A 19081-nucleotide genomic window follows, 5' to 3' on the forward strand; every position below is an offset into this window, starting at 1 on the left:
GATCTTCTTTTGTCTTCTTCATTTGTTCAAAACGTTTTAAAGAAGTAGTTTGTATAAGTCATTAGTATAAGTGAAAAACGATTGCTGGGAAAATGGCAAGAAATGTATATGTAATATTAGAGTTTGCGAACGAAAATGTCTTGGATGGGGAAGATAAAACAATTCCCGTTCAAGTAGGATTTAGTGAATGGTTAATTTTCGATGATAAATGCCCAAAAATATCAATAGAAGATCTTATCTATTCCGAGAGGTTAGTTCGGTCGAAATGGCCAAGTAATTACGATGTTCAGCCTAGAAAAACAATGTCAAAGATGAAAGAAGTGATGTGGAAGGAAGTTGTGGCTTATGTTAGAGGTCACGCAAACAGTAAGTATAAAAATTTCTTTATGGACTTTCTCTGAGCAGTATTAATTGTACGTTACAGAAAATACAATACAGAAAAGCCGAGTTTTCTATAAAATTTTTTGTTTGCTTTAAATTTTTAAACTAAGATTTATTAAGCTTTTTTATAATGCGTATAATACAACTATTCAATTCTTAAGACTTGAATTTTGAATTGTACTTTGTGCAATTAAATAATTGTAGAATGGGAAGATGCTATACAAGGCAGTAAGAATTTTATTGATACCGGTGTATGTTTTCCAACGCGCAAGGAAAGGAAAGAGTTTGCTAAATTAAAGAAAGAAGAGGCAGATGATCAATATTTATTTTCTACTCATCAATCAACAAAGTTCCAGGTATTGCTGACATAGAATGGTCTATGTACCAAGTTGTAAACATATCAGTTCTAATCACATTGCTGAATATTAATCATATTTATTTATTTGCTTCTGAAGCCACAGGCAAAGAAAAAAGGAACTCAAAAGTCTGCAATGACTGGAAGTACCCAAATTTCATCTATTTTAACAAAAATGAAGCAGCAAAATGTGAATGTAGTAAGGATTATCATAATTTTTATTTATATCATTGCATGTAATAAAGAGCTGTACACTGCTATTTTTTCAGAACGATGACTCAACTTCTACAGATAGCAGAAACTCATCCTCTTTCACTTCTAAAGAAAGCCAGAAATCTGAACGCATTCAAACATCTCTAACAAAAACATCTAAAAAACGCCCTGTAAGAATAATTCTTGATGTCTTGATCTTTGCTGTTCTTATTTTACAAATTATGATATATTTTCGCAATATGTTTAACTTGTAACATTTGTGTTTTATATTCTATATAGTTTTCCACCTTTAAAGATACATCAGAATCAGAAGAAAACGAAAAAGAAAAATTGAAAATAAGAACCAAGAATAAGAAAAGAAAGAGCAAATTTTCAAAGAAAAGACATATGAAATATGTAAGGACTTTCAACCTAAGTCTGAAGTCAATTCTTTTCCAGAATTGTTTTGATAAATATTTTAACTGTAAATGTTATAATTGTTTTTTTCAGAGTTTATCTTCGGAATTAAATAGTAATGAATCCAAAGAAAGTATCTCTTCAAGGAGTGAAGACGTTTACTCCCAAAATAAGCGATTAAAGAAAGAAATTAAATCTCTAAAAATTGAACTAGGGGCATATAAAGCGATGAAAGTTATGGTTGAAGGTAATAAATTTAGGTTTTCTCTCTAAAATTCTGAATTATTTTATACTATTGCTTAGCCTCTTGTTATGAACTAAAGTCTATTACTTTTGCTTTTCTTATTTGTAGAATTTACTCATTTGCCACATCAGGTTAAAAATATATGTGAAAAGCTTCAGAAACATCTTGAAGACAATCCAGGATCCAGTTCAAAAGAAGTAACCGTTTCTGTACCCATCAGTGTGAGTATTGTAAATAGCACTATATGTATACAATAAAAATTTAATAATATATAAAAGTTAATTTAATATTATATTATATAAAACATATATAAAAAAATATAAAATTATATAAAATATATAAAAAAATTATATAAATATTATATTAAAAATTTAGCACTATATAAAGTTTAGCAACTGTTGTGATAAATTCTAAATTTATGGTACTTAGCTATTACTATTAGTTAATTTCTATATATTAAGTTGTTACATTCCATAAATTGATTTTATTTGGCTTTATTTCTTTTAATAATGTGAATAACCACTTAATAACTAAAAAATATATGTATGACCTCTGAAATATTTGTTTTTCAATGATTTCTTATTCTAGATATTTGTTTATAGGAATCGAAGAAACCAACTTTTAATTTAGATAATTCTCATTTGATGGATATATCAAAACGATCAAAACCTTTGTTGATATCCTCCGTAAAAACTGATATCAATATTTCCAGCATACCAGAAGTAAGTTTTAAATTTTGTTTTAAAAACTTCTCACTAATTTTCGTTGTATTGTTAGTATTATGTATCTGCTGTTTGTGCAAGTTGTTTGTAGCATATACATCCAATAAAGGATTCTCCACGAGCAGCTTAAAGTTGTGAAACATACTTGATACATTTAGAATGTAAAGATCACTATAAGCTTTCAAAATCACTTAAAATTTTTAGATATTCTGTTATGAAATTAAAGCTGTAAATATTTTGTATTTCCATCACATTATAAATTTTTTAATATCAGACTATTTGAATCTTGTAAGGTATATTTTCAGCTTTGATTTTTTTTAAATGTTTTTCACGTGAATATTATAAATTTAAAGGAAAATACGGAACAATTGAAGGACCCCCTTGATATTCTGCCGATAAATAACTGTAATGCAGCTTTATCTACTACTATTACTATTAGTGATACTGATAACACATCTATCTCCGAAGATCAGGTAATGTGCTATATTTTATTTGTTATCTCAAATCTTTGTACTTATTTATTGTTTAATTAGCAGCTGATGCTACATTTATTTTTAGGGAGTACGTTTCGGATCAAGAATTGTCTCAAATTCCATTATAAACAAAGTGAGACATGGAAAAATAGGCTTATTAGCCAATGGTTTAGCAGAGGCTGTTTTTACACCTGAAGAAATGGCACTAGGGACTATCAAAGGTGGTAAAACAAATGCGCATAAGGGTGTGTTTCAAAAGAAATGTTTAGATCAAAGTCTTGTGCAAGCTATTATAGGTGAGTTGTTAGTTTAAGTTAGTTTATATTAGTTTCGTTTGTCAAATTTCTTTATATGTTGTAATTTAATTGTTTACTTTTTAAAATTAGTAATTTATTAATTAAAACATTTTTGTTTTAAAACATTTAGAAACAAAAAAAAGTTTGATACAATATTTTAAATAATAATTTTAAAATTATTTCTTAACTTTCCTAATAATCTTAAAAGTATGTTACAAAACATTCAAAAGCAAATCTGGCTAAACAAATATATATTTTATATCATATTGTAATTTATTCAGTTTTGAAATTTATGATTTGTTTGTTATTGCAGAGTATTGTGCTAAACATTTTAATAAACAAATCTCAGAAGTGAGTTCTGAAGTGATTAAATCAATAGGATTCAAACTGAATAATTTCACAAAAACTGAAGAGGGCAAGAAAATTATTAACAAACATAAGTTAATAAGCCTTGGACTATCCATAGACTTACCAAGTCAGTCTACAAGTAATTAATCTCTTACACTCGATAAAAAATCTTTAGAAGAAAATATAAATAATGATACAGTACAGTAATCTTCAAAGTTACAAAAATGTTTCTTACTGTAATATTTTTCAATGAGTACTCAATAAAACATTTTTATTCTGATAAGTTTTTTATGATATTTACCTTTGAATAATATTACTAAGGTCCTTTTACTACCAGCTATACATATACGGTAATTTGTCCTTAGATTATATTTCTTTTTTAGCTCAGTGTGTTATTGCTCCTAAATGTGTTTTTTAAATCTTTAAATAAACTGTAAAGTTTATTAAAAAATTTAAAAAATATTTATTTGTAGTTTAAAGTTTATTTAAACTAGGAATAAATATTTTTTAAATTTTCTTAAAAATAAAGATTATTTTAGGAATAACCAAAAGTCCAGGAAATAAACTGACGTTTTTGTCTTTATTTTGATGTCAAAATGACGTTAAAATAACGTTAATTTGTTTCTCATGGGTTATCAAGGTCCAGTCTACAAGTAATGAAGTGGTCTCCAGCCCACTTTAGGGTACGCGTTCTACTTAACGCTCGCAATGCTCGCGAGCATTGTTGGTCCTTGTTTAATATTTGATGAACAACAAGGATGAAATGATTCCACGAGCGAATTGCGAGCGTTAAATGGAACACACCCTTAATGCTACAAGTGCTTCAAAGCATTTTTCTTTTTCTATCTTTATTAAAACGAAGAAAAAGAAAAATGGTTCAAAGCATTGGTTGCGTTAAGTGGACCGCAGCCAAATAGTCCAGTTTACTAAGAATAACTGTTAGGTTACTTAAAGTAATTTTTAAAGTATACTACCAAAATACTTTAAGTTTTATTTGAATTGCATGAGTTAACTTTAAGTAAACTTTAAAGTATATTATAGAAATACTTAAAGTTTGGTTCGAAATCACTTCTAGTTTATCAATAGTTTATCAATAGTTTATCAATAGTATTTCTTTGGTAAACTTTCTAGTTTTTTTTAAGTTTTTTTAAGTAAATTTTCCTAAGGGTTAGTTTCGGCCAAAATTCAAAGCATACACCAATCACATTCACAAATTTTACAACAATTACAAAGTAGTTTTCTCTGCTGAACACAGTTTTTTATTACTTGCGTTATATGTATGAGCCGCCATTTGCTGCGCGTGCGCAAACAACCCACCGAGCAACGACTTGAATATTTCGTTGAGCACCGACGGCGCCAAACAGCAGTGTTGCAATTGGATATAAGTCCGTGATCGGAACTTCGGAAGGCTGTTAATACACGGAGAAAATTGCTACGGTTGTTACAACAACATTCTCTATGATTGAAAAAGAAATGTATGTGAATTCAAGTTAAATTGATATTACATTGAATGTAGCTGTTAAGATATGCTCATTTATACAGTTTTCATAACCGTAGTTCTTACGATACGTGACATTCGGTTACAATACCCTCGTATATGGTTGCCTCAACCAAAGAATTATTGCTATCTCTCTTATGTGGTCTGCAGCACAAATATTATGGTTGAGAGATCCATAAGATATAGCTGCACGGTACAGCACTGAATCACTGCATGATTGAGAGGTTAGTTCCATTGCGCGCGCAAAAGAATTTCTGCATAGAATAAAGTGGATTTGATAAGGATGTTTTAACTTTATAAATATACTTTTTTCATAAATATATTTACGAACACAAAATTTCGTAATGAGCCGACACTGGTTTCTGACATTCACCCGACATTAAGAAATATTATATTATATATCCAATTCAAAATTTTATTACTCTTTTTAAACTGAATTTGTTTCTTAAGATGATTTTTGAAAAATTATATATTTGCGCTGGTTATGCCATATGTAGACTATATATAACACTTACATTAAATTAAGAAGTAGTCTACCACGTAAGGCAGTTGGCTCACGATCCAGAGGTCCCGAGTTCGAATCCCACCAAGGTAAGTGTATTTTTTCAAATACGAGAAAATATTTATAATCATAGACTGCATCTTAAGAAACAAATTTAGTTAAAAAATAGTAATAAAATTTCGAAATAAATAATTTTTTTTGTCGGGTGAATATTTGTTCATTATGGTTGTAACATCCATATATTATGGTTGCAACATCCATATAGTAGCTACCCTCACTAAGGTTAGGGCAACCATATAGGTCACTTCCAGAGTACTATGGTTTCCATAACCCTTTTGTATGGATGGGCGAAAATTAACATTATTATTCTGTTGTAGCAACCGTAACTTTTTCTCCGTGTAGACTAAAATAAGGTAGAGAATAACGTAAGTCGCGAAAGGCTATATATTTTACAGTCTTTTACGTCTTACGTTTTTCTATGTATGCTTTACTTTATATCCACGCTACGACAGACGTCTCGTTCTTTGTCATCAGCCGAACGCTGCCCTTGCGGCAACCCAATGCAAAATATTAACCATGTAATAATTAATTGCGGATTGTACTGTAGTAAAGCCTCTTATTTAGTCAAATACATTCAGGAAACCTTTCCTCAATCTCCAAGAGATATTCTCCCATTTTTAAATAATCCCCCTCATCAATTCATCCGTCTTCTCCTCTCAACTTGCAAGTCTATGGATCTCCCCCCCTTAGAAAGAGCCGAAGAGTTTAATCGGAGGATCATGTTAATCGGAGACGGTGATGAATCGGCCCATATCTGCAATGAGGAAATAATAACACAGGCACACAAAATAAAAAAAGTGGTCTGTTGACCAGACCCACCTATCTTTATGTATTTTGACGCGCTGAATCCGAATCTGAAGTCCGTTTAGCCCAAACAGCCTCAAAATTTCGAGTAAATCGCAAAAAATAGCTAAAAATGGCGAAAAATCACGTTAACGAGTGCGAGAAAATTCGGAAAAATTTTTTCTGACCTGGATCAAGTGTGTTTCTTTTGTATTTTGACGCGCTGAATCCGAATCTGAAGTCCGTATAGCCCAAACACCCTCAAAATTTCGTGTAAATCGCAAAAAATAGCTAAAAATGGCGAAAAATCACGTTAACGAGTGCGAGAAAATTCGGAAAAATTTTTTCTGACCTGGATCAAGTGTGTTTCTTTTGTATTTGCACTTCCTACATTCTCATCTTAACTACTTTCCTGAAAACCTTGGAGACTACAGTGAAGAACAAGGAGAACGATTCCATCAAGATATACGTGAAATGGAGTTTCGATACCAAGGAAGATGGGATATCAACATGATGGCAGATTACTGTTGGACACTAAAGAGAGAAACGAATCAGAATGGGAAGAAGAGAAAGAGAAACCCACTGCATAGGTCATTCGAAGAGAAAAGAGTTCGCTACAGGAGAAAAACAGTATAAGAAGAACATCAAGGTAAACCTGATTCCGTACAATTTGTTCTGAAGTAATTCATATCCATGACATTTTTTTCTGGATTTTTTACTATTCACGATTTTCATTTTTTTTTAATTTGTGATTTTGCCAAATTTTTTTAGTAATGGAGCTCAACAGACTTCAGATTCGGAATCAGCGCATTAAAATACAAAAGAAACACACTTGATCCAGGTCAGAAAAAATTTTTCCGAATTTTCTCGCACTCGTTAACGTGATTTTTCGCAATTTTTAGCTATTTTTTGCGATTTACTCGAAATTTTGAGGGTGTTTGGGCTAAACGGACTTCAGATTCGAATTCAGCGCGTCAAAATACAAAAGAAACACACTTGATCCAGGTCAGAAAAAATTTTTCCGAATTTTCTCGCACTCGTTAACGTGATTTTTCGCAATTTTTAGCTATTTTTTGCGATTTACTCGAAATTTTGAGGGTGTTTGGGCTAAACGGACTTCAGATTCAGATTCAGCGCGTCAAAATACAAAAGAAACACACTTGATCCAGGTCAGAAAAAATTTTTCCGAATTTTCTCGCACTTGTTAACGTAATTTTTCGCCATTTTTAGCTATTTTTTGCGATTTACTCGAAATTTTGAGGGTGTTTGGCCTAAACGGACTTCAGATTCAGATTCAGCGCGTCAAAATACAAAAGAAACACACTTGATCCAGGTCAGAAAAAATTTTTCCGAATTTTCTCGCACTCGTTAACGTGATTTTTCGCCATTTTTAGCTATTTTTTGCGATTTACTCGAAATTTTGAGGGTGTTTGGGCTATACGGACTTCAGATTCGGATTCAGCGCGTCAAAATACAAAAGAAACACACTTGATCCAGGTCAGAAAAAATTTTTCCGAATTTTCTCGCACTCGTTAACGTGATTTTTCGCCATTTTTAGCTATTTTTTGCGATTTACTCGAAATTTTGAGGCTGTTTGGGCTAAACGGACTTCAGATTCGGATTCAGCGCGTCAAAATACATAAAGATAGGTGGGTCTGGTCAAAAGAACAGACCACTTTTTTTATTTTGTGTGCCTGTGTAATCAATATCGAGTCGAAATCGATTTATTCTAAGTCGAAAAGTCATCGAAAGTTGTGCCATAAATCAATCGAAATCGATGAATATTTCAATTACTTTTCGATATACGTTTTCGACGTCAATTAGACGTCGATTCGATGGGTCATTTCTCGCTGGGGACAGACCTCACGGCGCGGCACGATAGGTTGTATATAATATATCTGCTTTTAAATGAGGCATAGATATCCGATATATATGCAAAATCAGATATCACATCTGAGATGAAATTATCATGGCTTTTTATAATCTTGCAGATGTCTCTGAAATATTCTCATGATATCTCGATAAGTGCTGCACAATCAGATATTTTGTTATTCAGATATCTTCCAGATATCTTAGTGATATATTTTACTATGTGGGATATGTATAATTAGAAAACTTTTCATCCATATTTAACCATTCATACAATGTACAAGGACTATACGTACAATCTTTTTTTTTATATATTTAGACATATTAAAAAATTATTTTATATACTTTAATATGTGCAAAAAATTTAGTTTTAAAGAATAAAAAAATTGATATTTTGATTATCTTCAAATAAACTTTCTCCTTAAACATCATAAAAAGGAATGTCGTGTTTCCGTTGCATGTGAAATAGGATAAAAGAAATTTGACACGATTTATCAATGTGTGTGTATATATATATATATATATATATATATATATATATATGATATATTATCGCAAATATACAGCATATATAAAAAGAATTGTTGTGCTTTCGCGCCTAATATATAAAAATGTACAAAAACCTTTTCGTGTTTTGCCTTACAAAGATCGTGTATCAAAATGTGTTTTACTTATCTCTAATCGAGCGGAGAGAATCGAACGCATTTGCTTCCTAAATAATTGGCGGCCAATTGTTCTTTTTAATGTATGCTGAATTTTTAATGTTAGAATAATAGTAGATTAAGTTCATACCTCATAAGATCCTTAAATATGAAATCATATCTATAGATCTATTCGTCAATTGTCAACTCATGTTATTCTGTAATAAATTTTATAATTAATACGACATATTTTTCTATCTTCAACCTACGCAGTTATTCATTTTAATTCCAAAATTTAATTCCAATGTAATACAACAGTTCTGTAGAAAAACTTGAACCAAAAGTTCAAAATACTAGAGCCCCTATAATAAGAAACTGTCCATAAGGCCAGTTTTGTCAAAATCGTGAGAGAAAGAAAGATATATATTCACATCGCTTTCTCTTTCTCTCTTATATCTCTTTTTCTTTCTGTTCTCTTGCTTTTAACAAAACTGGCGGACCAATCAAAACTTGCTGTCTTATAGCCAGTCTCTTATTATAGGGTCTCTACAAAATACAGCATACTTTAAAAATTACTAACCGCTTATGCCATACATCTCTCCATTTTTCTTTCTCTGTGAGAAACATGGCATCAACTTAATTATTATTATTATTAATATTATTATTATACTTATTATTATTTATATTATTAGTTTCATTACTATTCTCGAGGTCTTATGCATTTCGTCGGAAATATGATATCCTTGCTTACACATATTCTTGCTTAACTCAGATTTTACATATATATTTAATAATAATAATTTGTAAAAATATCGTCGATTGTTGGGTACGCGTGTAAGTACATTATTTGAATGCATCGCGGAAATGCACATCCATATTACAATTGCTAATCTTAACCGTAAGTAACATCACTTGTAACGTTACTTATAGGTAGATTTCATCAGTTCTTATTTAGCTTCGTTAAATAAATATGAACAAAAACACACAAAAGTGTACAATATTGTATCCCGTTCTTAACTTTTGTTAGCACAATTTCACGGTGCTACACACATAACGATGCGTAAATCTATTTTTACTATTACTGCAACTAAAATTGACAGTTGTCAATAAAATACAATCATAATTAGAATAGCTTTACTCGTATTAAAAATTGTTTGCATTCTAACACGTTCATGAATATTCCAGTCGATACTAATTTTCTACAAAGTTTCGAAATATGCGTTCGGAAAATGTACTCAACAAAAGTGATAAAAATTTTGTCATGTAAAAATAACTTATGACATATTGCTTCTTTTTTTTCATTAAAAAAAATTCATTCTGAAACAGTATAAGAAAAAATAATAATTCAGAAATAATAGTTTGTATGTACAATGCTTATTATTATATGTTATGCCTTTTTATATGGCATAAGAAAAACGTAGTGCAATATTATACAACAAATATGTAAATATAATAGATATGTATTTAATTTGAAAATATTGTGTGTGTGTGTGTGTGTGTATGTGTGTACGCGCACACGCACACTCGAATACACACACACACACACACACACACACACATTTAACGAAATTCTCATATTAAACAAAGGATATTAATTGTAAGACATATCATAATTGTTAAATCAAATTTTACATATTTCTTGCCGTAGTTAAATAACCGTAGTTAAATTTGTCTTTGTTAGTGGATAAAAATTACTACACTGGTAATATAATTCAAGGAACTATATCAAATTACAAATAATCGATTAAAAACCGCTGTATGCACTTTATCGGTTATTAGTTGTTTTACATTTTGTTTCTGCGTTGTTTGTTGTTACATGCTGCAATCTGAAGATGTAATAAATACGTATTTTTTGAGAAATTATTTTTTCTTGTACCAAGCTGAATAGCTCATTTAAAACTTACTATTTATTTCTTCAGTCATATCCTACAATTTGTTTTGTCACAACTTAAAGATACAAATCTATAAGCGCATTGCACATTTAAAGCTAGTTTTGACTCTGTTTGACTCCTATCTTTTATATCAAATATTATTAATCATAATATTGTTAAATGTAAAATTCAGATCCAGATAGCTGTATTTAGCGTTAAATGTGCGAGAAGAATACAAGTCACGTAGACAATACGAATGTTTTGGATCGTAAAAGTAATCTTACTGAACACATAGAACATATGAAATGGCGGTAATTATTCAAATCTATTACATATCTTAAATTACAAAGTATATTTCTTTCGTTTTTTCTTTATAACAAGATACAGCACTTTGCACGTTTGAAACTTTTATTTTATTTCTCCAAATGTGAAAACTAAATTATGATAAGCAATTTCTCCGTCGATTTAATTTTTAGTAAAGTTTATAATAGGGGAGACCGGGGCTAAACAGTCCGGTTTTTTTCGGTGCCGATTTTTAACAACAAAATAAATAATTGTAGTTAAATGTGGTATACCACTGTAAAGAGTGAACCTTTAGCTACAAAATTTATATAGGAAATATTTGTCTATGTCGCTTTGTTTAACCGGTATAGAGCAAAAACGACAACGGTGGAAAAATTGAAATCTCAAAAATGCCGGGTTATAACAGTCTGCACTGCATTTTCGATACATATACGTACATCTAATCCTAAAAAATAATAGGATACATTTTAATAATTGTTTTTTAAGAGAAAAATATAAAAATTTATTTAAAATTTTTATGCGAAACATTATTAAAAAATAGTTACGAGGGTTCCTCTTTCCGCAGAAGTCACTCGCCCGACTTGTTTCACTCCTCGACGTCCGATGACTCTATTCGGTGTCTGAACGGTTGTAATTCCCGTCTCATCCATATTCCATATGCAGTGAGCCCGAAAATGCCTTGGAAATGCACCCGGACTGCTTACTGACCGATTAGCCCCAAACACAAGTTTCAGGTTTGATCGCCCACGAAATATTAGACATCAACGATAATGAAAAAACTACACTGGATTCGTGTTCAGCATGCATTACTCTTTATAATCACGTACCTCGAGATTTGGAGAGCAAATATTATTGCAGATATTACAAAATTTCCACGCGCAGAAAATGTAACTTTCACCTTCCAAAAACACGTTTGCCCTCGTAAAAATCATAACACGGCAGGTAACCTGCCGAAACTCCGTTGGTCACATGGGTACTATAAGCAGCGTTTACAATGTTAATAGCGAGTTCGCACAATATACAGGTTCCGAGATATTTGATTAGACGTATTTACCCCGTAGACGTTTTAGCCCCGGTCTCCCCTACACATTATTTCTGTGCAAATACTTATTATTACGTGAACTCTTAGGCTAACAAAATTCAAACTAACAAAATATAGATTTTTCTTATTATTTATATTCTCTTTTTCGTCTTGAGAAGAAATGCTATTGAAATTCATTAAAATGTTAAAAAAACTAAATATTATGTCAAAACTATTAAAATGTTTACTGGTACATAAACCCATCTCTTTTTATTGCCATGCTCAATAAAATTGAGAAAAAGGATAGAAAAAAATATTAACTTTTTACTCGCAGTCGTATTCGCTGTATTTATGCTTAATTATGTTGTTTGTAAATAGAAGAGTTGTAATGAAAAAGTGAAGGATGGAGTGTGTGTGTGTGTGTGTGTGTGTGTGTGTGTGTGTGTGTGTGTGTGTGTGTGTGTGTGTGTTTAAATGCTGTAATATGAGAAGATAGAAGTTATGGTAAGCCGTTGCAAATGAGAACATGGAATTCAAAGCGTGATAAGTTTGAACAGAATCTGATATAAATTACAATACATTAAAACATGTTTTTTTCAACTTTTAGTATTCAATTGGTACTTTGTTTTTTTATGAATACATGTCTTTACATTTCTATATTGATTAATTTAATACAAATATTTATCATATTGTAGATTTTTGTCGAAAATTAGAACATTTAACAGATGAAATGCCTGATAAGAATCATATCACTCTTGTGGACAGAATATAGTGGCGTTAAACTGAATATAAAGTCCTTTAAAATTTTACAATTTTTTCAATAATTAATGATAATTTAATTAATAAGGATGCAAATATTATCCGCGGAATTCAACAGCACAAAACAGCTCAGCGTTACACGCTATTCGCAGTTGCGCTTCTCCTAATGCCTTTCGTGCGCGTAGTAACCGCGAATAATGCGTAACGTTATTTCTTGCCTATGAGAGATAATACGATTATTATCAAACACCTTGTACATAGCTGAAGTAAAATATATAATTTGTCAGTCATATGTGTTGTTCATAAAAATTAAAATATAATATTAAAGAAATAACATGAAGAAATAATCTTTGGAATTGCATGTTATTTCTTATTAAAATTATAAAATAACAATATCTGCCACAAGTTAATAATCTATATTTTTTTCCTAATTTGACTTACATTTATAAATTTATTATTTTTATCTGCTTTATTAGTTTTATAAACTTGTTATTGAGCAGTGATTTCCAGTATATAAATATTATAAAATGATTATTTTTCTGTGCATCTTTTCACTGTGCATCATTTAATTATACATTATTTCTGAGATATAAAATAATCCTTTGTTTTAATGTATCCTTTTAAAACAATAAGTAAATATATATCTTACAGTATAAATATAATTAATTTGTAAATATCTTTAAAGGCATTATATTCAGATCTTTAAAAATATGTGGTCACACAGATAGCTAAACTTGTATTTATTTGGTTCCTCTTGGCTTTGTGAACGTTTACGTAACAGGAAACATGAAACATATCGATTATATTTTTCTTTGTCATTTTAAGATTTTTTATCCTTATTGAGCGAATTATCACATTAGATTTACATGTAAAAGTGATACAATCGATAAATTGCCTTATTTGTCAGGTTTAACAAGAAGTTTGTTAACTTTTTAAAGACATTCGCTAATTATTGTTTAATCTGGCAATTCTTCAACTAGATTAACATAAAGCATGTCTCAAACATTACTAAACGTTTGCCACAATTAAATATTTAATTTAAAAAATTTTAAGCCAATCATTTTCTTTTTATAAATATATCTTTATCAATTACATAAATTCTAAAATAATAATTCTTTTATTAGTATTAAAAGTTAATTAAAAAATTTTAAGATTGTACTTCTCACTTCAAATTAGAAAATCTTAACTCTTTGTATTTTAGACGGAAGCTTCACTATTTCTGTTAGCAGAGGCAGAATGCAGCATTATATATAAATCAAGCTTTCATCACCTATCAACTAATATTTCTTATTTCACCTCTTATTATTGCTAATGGCCATCTGATTTTAAGATATAATGCGACATAATATGTTTTTGTATCTATAGTGACATATAAGTGACACAGTAGAGACATTGTTGTTAAGAAATTATGAAAGAAGCATATAGGTCAGGTTCATCCAAACTTTTACTCCTAAGTAAAACTTTTTTCCCTTTCTCTTTTTTTTCTCGTTGAGTGAGATAAAGAGATAATAATAAGAAATAGATATTTTAGCTTCCTCAGTCATCTCTCATAGATCACTATACAAAACGTATCGATATGTGTGCTCTGCTTGGCAATTGTAGATGGAAGTAAGAAATTCTTCTACTGAAGAGGTCTGACACAAGTAAATAAAATTTGAAATAAAAAACTCTTACCTACCTAATTTATGAAATGTAATATTTTATATTTGCAAACTAATATATTTCCAATTGTATTTATCTGTGAATTATCAGTCACAGATAAATAATAGCTTACAACAGTGTTTAAATAAGAAGAAATTTTAATAATCTTATTATAATTGTATGAAAGATGTCTGCAAGTTTGTGAAAAAATATTCATAATAATAAAAAAACAAAGATTATTTTATATGCTCGACCTTTTTTATTTCGTCAATATTATTAGTTATTAATAATTCAGTGCAAAAATAGAAATATATGTTTTTAAAAATTTTAGAGTGTTGCAATACTCAGGAAGTACTAAATCAGAAACTTTGACTTCGTCAGTAAATTATTAACAATAAAGGTTTTCTATTCAAATTGTCTGTCATTATCTTTATCTTTATATATATAAAATAGAATGTCTGTATGTCTGTTCTTTATACACTCTTAAACCCTTTGATCGATCTGGATCAACTTTGGCACAGTTACTCTCTCTACCCCTGCGCAAAATATAGGCGCAAAATCAATTTTTTATTACCGATTTTTATGGATACCGGTTCACAAAGTTTTTCTATGATAATTTAATTTGTTCCGATTTTCTGGAAACTGTTGCCAAAATTTTGACTGCAAACTACTCATTTATTAATGGACTCTACACCCCTGGAAAAACTGTGATGTGAAGAATAGAATGTCTGTATGTCTGTTTTTTATACACTCTTAAACTCTTTGACCGATCTGGACCAACTTTTGCACAGTTACTCTCTATACCCCTAGTAAAACTGTGATGTGATGGAGACCACACAGCAAAATGAGCAAGATGTAAAATCATACAGCTTGAATGGATCGAATGGATCGAATTTCGAGCTATCATGAATCACGAATCGCACATAGTCTGGCGCCAGCTTCAGAGGATTACAACGAATTATTGTTTAAAAACGGTTGCCAAGGAGATTCGAAGTTGAACTTTCAAGTAAAACGAACGTAACGCGAGCTGTGCTGTATTCTAATTGCAAATTATATTCTAAATCAGTTCTAAACCGTGAGCCTGTGTGTTGTTAATTTCTGCAAATACGGAAGTAAGGGGGCGCGGACGCGAGGAAATGCACGCAAGCGAGCTACGGACGCAATATTGTGAGAGAGTTTACAATTTTTCAGGTAACGATTTCCTTTCCAACTTCGAATTTATCATATTTATCTCTCTTAAGGTTCCTGAGTACTCGTCGCGGCCATGTTGGAATGTGAGAAAGAAGCGAAAAATGACACGTTGAAAATTCTTGCGTAGTATTTCCAAATAAAAAGATATTTGCTTAAAATAACACTACAGATCACTTCAGCACACTTCAAAAATACTCCGAGTTGAGATTAAGTCTACCCCTTTCCCTTGACAGTTAATAAACAGCCGTAAAACGAATGTGATACGATGCAGGCTTGTGCGCAGGCGCATGACTAGATTTCGTATTACATTCATTTTACGAATATTTATTAACTGTCGAAAGGGGTAGACTTAACTTCGGTAATTGTATAGATGGGGGGGGGGATCACCTTGGATGACCTTGATATTTTAGTATGTTGTCAAGGTCACCCTCCTGAGTGACCTTCAGAAGGTTTCAGCCCGCGCTCGTTATTCGTTAAAAAGTTATTAACAAAAAAAGTTTGGAAAATATAGCAGCTATTTTGAGTATTGAAAGGCATAAATGACTGATATATATGTCGAAATAGTTAACGCATACACTTTTTTTTTGTTTAGTTTTTGTTTAGTTTTGTTTAGTTTAGTGACGCGCTTTAAACAGTTAAATACTGTTAAAGCGCGTCATCTAACCTATATAGATTAGTGACGCGCTTTAAACAGTTAAATACTTTTAAAGCGCGTCATCTAACCTATGTAGATTAGTGACGCGCTTTAAACAGTTAAATACTTTTAAAGCGCGTCATCTAACCTATGTAGATTAGTGACGCGCTTTAAACAGTTAAATACTACCTACATAGGTTAGATGACGCGCTTTAACAGTATTTAACTGTTTAAAGCGCGTCACTAATCTACATAGGTTAGATGACGCGCTTTAACAGTATTTAACTGTTTAAAGCGCGTCACTAAACTAAACAAAACTAAACAAAAACTAAACAAAAAAAGTGTATGCGTGAACTATTTCGACATATATATTAGTCATTTATGCCTTTCAATACTCAAAATAGCTGCTATATTTTCCAAACTTTTTTGTTAATAACTTTTTAACGAATAACGAGCGCGGGCTGAAACCTTCTGAAGATCACTCAGGAGGGTGACCTTGACAACATACTAAAATATCAAGGTCATCCAAGGTGATCCCCCCATACAATTACCAACTTCAACTTGGATTATTTTCGTGTGCTGAAGTGATCTGTAGTGTTATTTTAAGCAAATATCTTTTTATTTGGAAATACTACGCAAGAATTCTCAACGTGTCAATTCTCAACATTTCTCGCTTATTCTTTATTGGAGAGAGTTCTTATTTCTACCGCGACGGTACGTCTCCACCGTCAACGCGGAGTTCTCGGCTCAGGGACCAGGAGCCTTAAGCTGGAGTTAGACTATGCGCGATTCGTGGTGATTTGCGCCCTTTAATTTCGTCAAAAATTGATTTAGGCGATGATCGGTAAAGGGGTTTACAAAAAAAAGAGCTTTTGAGCCCGCGCGAAGCGCTAGCGAAAAAACTATTGTAGTTAATTATAATCGTCACATTTGGAGCATTGGTTTAAAAGTGTGTGTGTGTGTATATATACACTACCTGCAAAAAAATGGGCCACTTGAAATCAGCGCTAAAAAGCACCAATTCAAAGTTACATATCTTTGTGAAAAATGGTCGCAGACTGATGTTTAAAAAAGTGTTTTAAAGTTTGAATCCTCAGCTTTCGAATGCTTCAAGGCTCGTTTCTTTGCGAAGATTTTACTACAAACGGCGCTAATTTAAAGTGGACCTTGCAAAATTGAAGAAAAAACTTCAACTTTTATAGCGTGCACGTGAAAATTGTTCAAATTTTATTAATTGTATCGTAAAATTTAACATTTTCTCTTTAAAATGCTTTTTTAATCATTGCGCTACCATTCTTTTTTACTGAGTTATGACAATTTGAAGTGAGTAGTGCATTTTCAGGTCTTTTCTCTAAAAATCTGTATTCTGCCGCCGATATTCGTAACTTTTGAAACTGCTCTGTTGATAAAATGGTGCAAATAACAAATTGCAATTCTCAGGAAGTACTTTCATAGAAAAATATTTCCAGCGTTATAAAGTCATCAAGATTTGGAATAAAAGATATCGCAAAAACTTTTCAATCAATCCTCTGTGAATTATTGCTTTGCATTATAATTGATTAAAATCAAACTAAACCGCGGCAGTATCCTCCGTGTTTCGCAATAGCGCAGCTGCTTTAACGACGTCACCACCACACTGGTTCAGCATCACTTTGCAATCTTCGAGGCCGACAAAATTGTTTTCCTTTTTTAGTAACCCTTGGAGCCGCTCCAGTTTGATTGCCGCTAAAACATCCCATTCGGTGACGTTCAATGCAGCGATGCAGGATTCCGGGGTTGACTGTTCGTGCAACACTTTTAACATGATTCGTACCTCGTCAGATTGTTCTCCATTACGAGGTCCGCGTGTTCTTCGCGTGTTTGGCCCGTCGCAAGCAAACTCTAATAGGTCCTCGCAAGAGACATGATCCGATTGTCGCGACAGGTCCCTCGCAATGTCACAACTTGATGTTTTTTCGTTGGCTAAATCATAGGCTTTTGGAAGAGCAGTTGAATGAAAATTGTCGCTCGAGCCGATATGTACCAATGGTTCTTTGCACTGGAAAGCTTCCGATTTGGAAGGAATTTCTTCCATGTTTGTTTGTGATGAGTAATTTAATGGGGTCTGCTGTATTCTCGCAGACGGAATTTGAGCTTTGATCGAGGAATTCATCTTGTTCCAATCTATTGATCTGCAAGAACTAATCGGTGTCGGATTTCGGCTTAGATCTGTCTCCATATTTTCTTGTATTTTAGATGCAAAATTCTTTAGAGAGCACTTCGATTTGTCATTTATTTTCTTGCCTAAGTTATCGGTCATGGTTGACAAGTTACTCGATAGCTCGTCATTGCTCGAGGCGTTCCGATGTAAATCGATTGTGTCGCCGCAGTCGATTAAGTTGTCCGAGAACTCCAGCAAATCTTCCGAGATCACGCTACATCGTCGAAGTCGGCTTTCCTCGATAGGTAAAGAATCCAGTGCAGCTAACTCGGAATCTATGCGTTGTTCGAATTCTTCTGGGCTGAAAATTTGGAACATCCGTATTATACATGTATATATATATATATATATATGTGTATATACACAATATACACACATACACACACGCACGCACGCACACACAAATAAATCGGTGTTAAAAATAATGAAATATTTAACTGAGGAAAAAGGCGAAGAAATCAAAGTACAGTTGTAAGAAACTTCAGATATATAGAGGTACAGAAAAGTACCTCTATAGATATAAAAAAAGATTAATAAAAGGAATACGTACATAATGTTTCTAAACTATAAGCCAAGGTATAACTGCATGGCTAATAAAAACTCAAGAAACAAAAAGCTCTTAATAAACATAAGTTCGAAATCAATCCTATTCAAAATATTCAAAACAGCAAATTGAGAGT

At 31.6% G+C, this 19081-nt stretch overlaps 2 protein-coding genes across 2 annotated transcripts in view; one reads left to right on the forward strand and one right to left on the reverse strand.

Moving 5' to 3' along the window:
• The first annotated feature begins 92 nt into the window (after positions 1-92).
• On the forward strand, positions 93-3873 carry LOC139779362 (uncharacterized). The gene is made up of 11 exons (XM_071717708.1): positions 93-366; positions 586-737; positions 837-935; positions 1006-1119; positions 1229-1345; positions 1439-1592; positions 1698-1810; positions 2192-2311; positions 2665-2784; positions 2870-3080; positions 3394-3873. Exons 1-11 carry the CDS (start codon positions 93-95, stop codon positions 3573-3575), a joined length of 1656 nt encoding a protein of 551 aa, XP_071573809.1. The 3' UTR covers positions 3576-3873.
• Positions 3874-8630: 4757 nt separating this feature from the next.
• The window catches only part of Ack-like (activated Cdc42 kinase-like), a 151081-nt gene continuing 140630 nt past the window's right edge, over positions 8631-19081 (reverse strand). Inside the window, exon 9 of the mRNA XM_071717717.1 lies at positions 8631-18702. Within this exon, the coding sequence (XP_071573818.1) occupies positions 17772-18702 (931 nt within the window). The 3' untranslated portion in view covers positions 8631-17771. The remainder of the gene's footprint in view (positions 18703-19081) is intronic.

The sequence above is a fragment of the Temnothorax nylanderi genome, unplaced genomic scaffold, assembly GCF_030848795.1.
Source record: "Temnothorax nylanderi isolate EJ_2023f unplaced genomic scaffold, tnyl_v1.0 TNYL_tig0222_pilon, whole genome shotgun sequence".
Classification (NCBI taxonomy): domain Eukaryota; kingdom Metazoa; phylum Arthropoda; class Insecta; order Hymenoptera; family Formicidae; genus Temnothorax; species Temnothorax nylanderi.

Bases quoted from the DNA above. Each gene is read 5' to 3' on its own strand.
- LOC139779362 (XM_071717708.1), top strand. From the start codon at position 93: ATGGCAAGAAATGTATATGTAATATTAGAGTTTGCGAACGAAAATGTC. The intron at 1,593-1,697 runs GTAATAAATTTA...TCTTATTTGTAG, and splicing joins GATGAAAGTTATGGTTGAAG to AATTTACTCATTTGCCACAT. The intron at 2,312-2,664 runs GTAAGTTTTAAA...ATAAATTTAAAG, and splicing joins ATATTTCCAGCATACCAGAA to GAAAATACGGAACAATTGAA.